The sequence below is a fragment of the Zea mays genome, chromosome 6 (assembly GCF_902167145.1).
Source record: "Zea mays cultivar B73 chromosome 6, Zm-B73-REFERENCE-NAM-5.0, whole genome shotgun sequence".
NCBI classification, from domain to species: Eukaryota; Viridiplantae; Streptophyta; class Magnoliopsida; order Poales; family Poaceae; genus Zea; species Zea mays.
Window position 1 is genome coordinate 20,253,910 of NC_050101.1, and position 7,819 is coordinate 20,261,728.

The following is a 7,819-nucleotide window of genomic DNA, read 5'->3' on the forward strand; positions in this document are numbered from 1 at the left end:
GGTTCAACTCACTGTGTTTGCTGTTTAGGCCTTGGCCTAAGCTACACACAGGTTATCAAGTAGAGTTTCTTAGTCTATGTTGCAATGCAAATGACTTAAGGACCGTTCGAAGCCGCTGCGGCTGCGGCTTTTCTAGACTTTCGCTACAGTACTTAGAAGCATATAAAGTTGCAGCCAGCTGCAGCTTAAGTGGCAGTCGAACAGCTTGTTATATACTGATCAATTAACACACACTAGTACAATGCCCGTGCGTTACAATGACACAATTATATTTGATACCCGTAAAATAAAAAATAAATTTAATATTAGAGTGAACATATGGTCCACATATCAGATATTAAACTGATAAGAACAAATATTACACCTTATCTTAGCCAAAAGGACGAGAAAGATATGAGCTGAAAAGGAGCTCGACCTCTTTTTTTATAGGTCGCTCGGTCGCTCGTCCTTCTTCAGCTAGCGAGGTGGTAATATGTGTGAGCTGCGCTGCGTGTGACTTTCTATTATGTTAAGCTTAGGTGGTTTCTCAAGGCATATCTATGGTGTAACGGCTCATTGTTTGACAAGAAACGGGGAAGAGAAATAGACACTATGTCAAAAACATGCCTTTAGTAACGCATTTTTAGCTTAATTAGTGACACGTGTAAAACACGTCTCAGATTTTATGTCTCTAATTGAATCTGATTAGTGACGCGTAAAAAGACCTCACTAATAGAACCACTTTAGTGACACGTTTTTATAAATACGTGTCACTGATCGAACTACTTTAGTGACGTGTTTTTATAAATACATATCACTGACCGAACTACCTTAGTGACGTGTTTTTATAAATACGTGTCACTAACAGAACTACCCAGGCAAAAAAAATTATTCCCAACCAAGCAGCTCTGTGTGACTTGTGAGATTCAAACCCTCGACCTGCACCTAATGCATGACTTTATCTACCACTACGCCACCAACTTATTTGTATCTATGTACGTTTTCATTCCCCACGTATTATAACAAACCGAGTGTAGATTGATTATTTGGGGCACTAAATGAATTCAAATGGAAAACTTGTCAACAACAAAGTTGCATAACTTTTCGAGATCTACAACTTTTATTTTGGTAGTTTCATCATCCGAGGTCATTTACAAAATTTGATTTTCAAATTTGAAAACTTCAGACGTATTTTTCTACGACAAGATGATTTCAAATCAAAATGTTATCAACTACAAAGTTCCATAACTTTTTAAGACCTACAACTTTCATTTGGTGGTTTTTTCATTTGAGATCGTTTGAAAACGTAGAATTTTAACTGCGCCGCGAAGTTTGAAGCCAGTGACGTGTTTATATATACATGTCACTAATGTATATATATTAGTGACATGTATTTAAATACACGTCACTAAACAGATATAACATCTGAAACCAAATACACGTCACTAAACAGATCTGACGTCTGAAGTCAGTGACATGTTTATATATACACGTCACTAAACAGATTTGACGTATGAAGCCAGTGACGCATTTATATATACATGTCACTAAACAGATCATAGTAGAGATACGTAAAATAAAAGATGTCACTGAGTTATTACCATATTTTGCTAGTGACGTATTTTTACAATAGATGTCACATGTGCACAGTTGTTAGTGACGCGTTTTTTAAAAAAGAAGTCACTGTGAAAAATTAGTGACGTGTTTTTAACAAGTGTCACAGATGGTCACGTCCCCTTTGAGCGTTTTTGACGTAGTGAGACCTACGGTGACGCACGACGTACGAAACTGGTGCTTTAAATATATAGCAGAGTGCTCGTGCTTTGCAACAGAAAATTTAAATGTTCTCATGAATACTAATCCCCTTCGAACCCTAGTTTAGAATTGTTGATGTGTTCTGTAATTTAATGCCCACAAAATTCTCCATGAAACTCCATTAACACTTGCCTGATCAGCCAAGCTTGTTGTTGTGGACCAGTAGTGTTGAACTATAGGAGTCATTAAACTTGAGTCCTAATCTAGGTTTGAAGCACGGTACCTTCTTAAATCCCTAGGTGTCTCGTCCTGTGGTCGAGTTTTTTTTTTTAAAGTCATGACAAGCAACAATAATTGCACTAAAAATTGGACAGTAGCAAGCAGTGAATACTTACTTTCCTATCTTCTTGAAATAAGCATCACATGACATTACTTTCCTGTCTTCTTATCAAATGTTCTTCTTGACATAAGCATCTCATGACATTACTTTCCCATCTTCTTATCAAATGTTCTGAAGACCTCTGCCACAGTCAAACAACCCTAATGCAGTCACAGATCAAATATTATCAATACGGAAATAGAAAATTGTTTGCCATGTAATAAAATTATGAATATTATCAATACGGAAATAGAAAATGTTCTGAATATGCAGTCACAGATCATTACCTCCCTTAAGATGATCTAGTTCACCTCCATTTTTTCTTCCAAACTCTTTAATCCGTGAAAGCCGTAGGATATGCATATTGTAAATGGCCAACTGAGTGATAATTTGTAGCCATTCAAGCTCTATTGTTATTTTATTTTAGAGAATTTTATATGCTTCACTTGTATTTTTCAAATTGTTACTTAATTATTAGTACTAAGCCTTATTTCTCCACCACTTGTCCTCCCCCAGTTTGCTTCGCACTCCAGCACGGATCCAGTCCACTCCTCTAACGTTCACACCGACCTCCTCTAAAATAATGCTCCTTTGTTTGAGAAACAGATTTTCTATCAAGACTTTGCATCCGTTTGTATTTGTACAGATTTCATGAACCATTTACTAACAAAGCAAGGGGAGTTCAGCAAATTGGCATCATACCAACCAACAGTTATACAGTCAGCAAACAATTAGTGAAGGATGAGTAAAAGAATTAAGTATCCATATTGTTTCCCTTCTATCAATGCTGTTTTCATTAGATTTAGTGGATATGCATCCTTATCATACATTTTTAGGATAGATTATGTTGTCGGAATCACATTGTTCTTCTTCAGTTATCTCCACAATTCCACCATTACTCACAACCACTTAGAACAGACAACTGACCAAATGAACTTTTGTGCTTGCGTTAAGGATGTGAGCATTAACAGAAACTGCAGACCTTCAGCAGGATGCCGTAGGAAACATCGTCGACGCCGCACCCCATGGGCCCACGCATTTCCTCGAACAGCTAGAGCGCTCGGTCGACATCGACGTCGCCGCCGCACACGCATGGCTCGAGAACCACGTTCATGACGATGGTGTTGAGCAACCCGCCCCCACGCACACGACACCGCGCTGCTTCCACCTCCGCCATGATCTGCGCCGCACACCCCAGGTCAGCACTCAGCACTGCAAAAAAAAAATAGAACAGTGCAACTGCTGGAGGAGTGGATCGAGAAGGAGAGCATGCGAGGCAAACCTGGGCGAGCTGCCTGCGGCGGGTGAGGCCGACGATGCGAGCAGTGAGGCGGCGGAGATCGGTGGACAGAGAGACGTGCCAGGGGGGAAAATAGATCCGCTTGCCCCCTCGGCCTCCTCCTTCGGAAACGGACTGGAACTCCGCCGATTGGGGCCCCTCGGACGGACGCGCGACGCCTCTGCCGGTGGAGTCGTCGAGCTGGAAGAGCAGCATGAGCGTCTTGCGCAACCTGCCCCGGTCGTGTGGCGTAGGGCGGCAGGCTCGTCGCGTGGCCCAGGGCTTCGCGGTGGATGCTGCCGCGTTGGCGGTGCAGGGTGCTCGTGGTAGAGGCAGGGGTGGTTGGCGGCCGTGGGCGCGGGGGTGATTGATTGATTGATGATTGATGAGTAGCGTTGAGGGATGATCTAATAAAGAATGACCGTCGGATGTGTTTTAGTAAGAGAGAGTAGACAAATAAATTGATCTGGAACGTTGGTTGTTGGTTTTTGACAGTGGGATTTGTCTGGGGTTAAAACGCTGTGTGGATTTAGCGGGATCATAAGTGCGTGGGATGTTTTGTGTGGTGTACTTAGCCTAAGTTGAACGGGTGGGTTTAAGGGGTAGAGATACATTCTTGTGAGTAGTGAGCATGTTTAGTTGTGTTTGTACATTCGAATTATGGTATCATCTGTCTATCCTGGGTTGGTCTACAGCTGCAACAATATGATTGGATTGTTGGCTGTCTCCAGCAACGTCCCCTAAATTCCATCCTCTAAAAGAATATTCTCTCTCCTTTACAACACCTTCTAAAAGATTTCGTCCTCTATATCTTCGTCATCTTCAACAACGTACACTAAATTTCATCCTCTATATCCCATCTTCTAAATTTTCACTACCATATTAATACAAATTTCCCAAACCGTATTTATACATATTAGAAGAAGTTTGTTTATTCGTACGAATAAATATTTCTAGCCTTGCTCAAAGTGGGGAAAATGGATTTTTTTTCCAGTTCGTACAGCGCTCGTCCAGCCAGTTGGAGCAGCGACTCCGCCGCCGCCGAGCGATTCCGCGCGACTGCGCCAGCCGAGTTTCAGAGCACCGCCGTCGACCTTCTCCACACCTCCGCCGACAAGCGCTGCCGCAGCACCGCAGCAGAGCGCCTGCGCGCGTACTCCCCGACCGAGATCCACAGCACAGCCGCCGAGCTTCTCCACGCCGCTGCCGCCAAGCGAGTCCGCGCCTACCGCTCTCGTGGTCGTCTCCGGCCGAGCTCCTCCACGCAGTGAGCTTCTCCGAGCCGTCGCAGCCGAGTCCCGATGGCGTGTTCTCCGTCGAAGTCGCCCCACGTGCTGCCTTCACCACGAGCGCGCGGACGTATAGCGGACAAACAGGAAAACTCTAGAATTAGCGTTCGTCGGACGTCCTCTGTATTTTAGCTCTTCTCTTATAGGCTCTTGTTGAAGGCGATAGCGAGCCTTTCGCCCTCTAAATTTAGCAGGGTCCTTTAGAGTGCCTTGTTGGAGGCAGTTAGTAACTATCGACCATTGAAAAGATTTACATTGTTCATTTGGCAAAAACTACTTTAAATTGCTTATGACATTGTAAATGGAAATTTATTCTGTTTTCTGTAAATGTCGTATCACTACAAATTGAAATGTTTTTTAATGTGTGTTCTGTAAACTTTGTTGTGCATTTTCCCATGTGCCGCAGTTCAACAATTTTTTCCAATGTAGGGGCAATATTCTATTTTCTTGCAAATGTATCATACTTATACTAGTATTATATACTAACAGTGGCTTCTTTCATTTTTTGTTCTTTCTCTCAGGGATCTGTTCTCATAGATAAAACGGCCCAGAACAAATTTGCAAGGGAGCTAGCGTTCTCTTGCGTGGCTGGCGTGTCGGTCGGGATCGGTGCCGGCAAGGGCGAGTGCGCGCGGTTCCGCTCCGACGTGCTCCCCTTCGTGTAGATGGCGGAGGAGGTGAACCAGTCGCTATCGCTGGCCGGCAGCAAGATCCCCTCGGGCGCCTTCAACGCAGAGCCTCTCTGCTTCGACGCCCTCCTCGTCAACCTCTACAGCGTCGAGGCCGTGCGCGCGAGCCTCGCCCTCAGGGACCACGTCAAGCAGGACCTCCCGCCCTTCTGGGACCCCACCGCCCTCGCCGAGTACGTATCGTCCGTCCCAGTGGCGGTGAGTCGTGTTGGGTCTCAAAAACTGATGCTGTTGCTGCTAGCTCCCCCCTTGCAGGTTCATCGACAGGTACGGGACTCACGTCATCGTCGGGGTGAAGATGGGAGGCAAGGACGTGGTGTGCGTGAAGCAGCTCAAGGGCTCCAGCCTAATGCAGAGCGACGTGCAGGCCCGGCTCAAGAAGCTCGCCGACGACAGGTTCTCGGAGGATTCCACGGCAAGTTCCACTTCCACCGCGGAAGACGGTAGGTTGTCGCAGGGGCTAAATGTGAGCACTTCACTTCACTCTTCCCCTTCTCTTCTTCTCTGCTCCCATGTACATATATATTGTCTCATCGCGTTTGAAAACTGAGAGTCCATGGCTCCACGCGATTCATGTTTAAAATATAGCATCACCATAAAACGACAATAGAACCACTATAGTACCGATGACAATCTCTGAAAATACTATAGTGATGCTATAGCAGATTGTTTTAGAACCACAATGGCATGTACAAACCTCTTAAGTTTGGTTTTCTATATAGACTTTTGAAGTCGCATGAGTTTGCTGAAGACAATCTAGGGAGGATTGTCATCGGTCCTGTTTGTTTCTGCTTATAAGGCCTTGTTCGGTTATTCCTATCCCATATGGATAGGATGGGATTGGAAAAAAATATGAAAGATTTTGACTTGTTTGGGATTTAAACCCACTCAATCCCACCCAATCCATATGAATTGAGAGCAAAACGAACAAGCCCTAAACAGATTCTTGGTGAAAAATGTGAGAATCACACTAAACCCCTCTATTGTTCCTGCTTTTGCTGACTGGCGTTTCAGTAATTTGAACTAGCAAAATCGTGAATTAGGAATTGAAAAAGTCACCACAGTACGGCGATTGTAAGCGATGTGAGTCAATTATAAACGGAAACAGACATGGTCATTATGATGTTGAGTATCCCCACACACAAAAAAAGTCATGCATCTGACCTTTGTTTGAGTGAGCTTCTTTGACTTCTGTAGTGTTTTGGTCCTCAAGTTTTGAATGCATCAGTTCATAAATAGACAGTACTACGTGAAGGTGTTTATTTGTTATTTCTAATGCAGCAGACGTCGTGCCCTTTATCACCAACGTGCTCATGGCAATGTACACACAATGCAGCAACGTCGAGTGCGTGTTGGTGAAAGGGAAATGTGCTCTAGGGCCATTTCTTGTTGTTTTGGTGATTAAGTGCTCAACACACTATCCTGGACTAACCACTTTGATATGAGCATGAGCATAGGTTCTAGCAAAAGCAAATTGAAGGCAACAAGTCCAAATGAAAGGAGATGAAGGCCAAAAAGTGCAACTTTGGGTAAATCTACAAAAACAAGAGGTTTAAGTATTTGAATAAGTTGCACTCACCTAATACTATGTTTCTTGCACCTTTGTTTGACTACTAACTCTTTTGTGCAAGAAAAGTAACTTTTGGACTTAGTTTTGGGCTTATTGCAAATCCTGGTGAAACCAAGGTGAAAAGGTATGTTTCCTACATTTAGTCATTTGGATTAAGTGCTAACTATGTTTGTCTAAAGTCTTAGGGAAGCTACCAAGAAGAGCCAAAAGGAGTTGGAGAAGTTTGGCTCAAAAGAGCCAAACTTGGGCTGGTCTGGCAGCGCCGGACAGTCCGGTGCCCATCACCGGACAGTCCGGTGTCCCGTACGGATGAAGTCCCTGCTCTCGGTATTTTTTATTAAAAAACACCGAACAGTCCGGTGCCCCTCACCGGACAGTCCGGTGAGTCTTGTCCAACGTCTACTTCGACTTCGGCCAGCGCTCCAACGGTCATATGGGGTCACCGGACAGTCCGGTGCCTCCAAGGAAAGGAAGGGAGACAATCAGCTGATCTGCCGACCGTTACTGTGCGCTGTCCGGTGGCTCACTGTCACACCCGGATTTTAGGGGTCAAAAACCCGGGCGCGAACATAAACACCAGGTGTGCTGGGACCAAGTCTCACACATATGATGCATAGTGGCACAGGATCGAATGTCACATCTTTACTATATAACAGGAGTTCTGTACAAAAATAATTAAATAATTACATCATATGAGGAAACGATCCAGCAACCCAAAGTTGACTGGGAGACGACGGCCTAGACCTCTCACGAACTCGTCACAGCATCCTCCAAGCGCCTCATCCTGTGGTACCTGTTCTTGACCTGTGGGGGGGTGTGAGACAGCAAGAGTGAGCTCACATACGTTCATCGCTCAACAAGTTGTGGGGAATAATGTGC

The 7,819-nt window shown here is 44.4% G+C and overlaps 1 protein-coding gene and 1 pseudogene across 1 annotated transcript; both read right to left on the bottom strand.

The window, feature by feature from the left end:
* Window positions 1-217: 217 nt before the first annotated feature.
* Window positions 218-395, bottom strand: LOC111589691 (uncharacterized; annotated as a pseudogene).
* Window positions 396-2,794: 2,399 nt separating this feature from the next.
* On the bottom strand, window positions 2,795-3,770 carry LOC103629083 (Pentatricopeptide repeat-containing protein). Its single transcript, XM_008650291.3, has 2 exons — window positions 3,396-3,770; window positions 2,795-3,293 (listed from the first exon to the last, which is right to left on the bottom strand). The coding sequence occupies exons 1-2, from the start codon at window positions 3,606-3,608 to the stop codon at window positions 3,165-3,167; spliced, it is 342 nt and encodes a 113-aa protein (XP_008648513.1). The 5' UTR covers window positions 3,609-3,770; the 3' UTR covers window positions 2,795-3,164.
* Between the last annotated feature and the right edge of the window lie 4,049 nt (window positions 3,771-7,819).

Excerpts from the sequence above, each read along its gene's own strand:
- LOC103629083 (XM_008650291.3), bottom strand. The coding sequence starts at position 3,608 with ATGCTGCTCTTCCAGCTCGACGACTCCACCGGCAGAGGCGTCGCGCGT. Across the intron at positions 3,294-3,395 it reads GCCGCAGGCAGCTCGCCCAG|ATCATGGCGGAGGTGGAAGC; the intron begins GTTTGCCTCGCA and ends TGTGCGGCGCAG.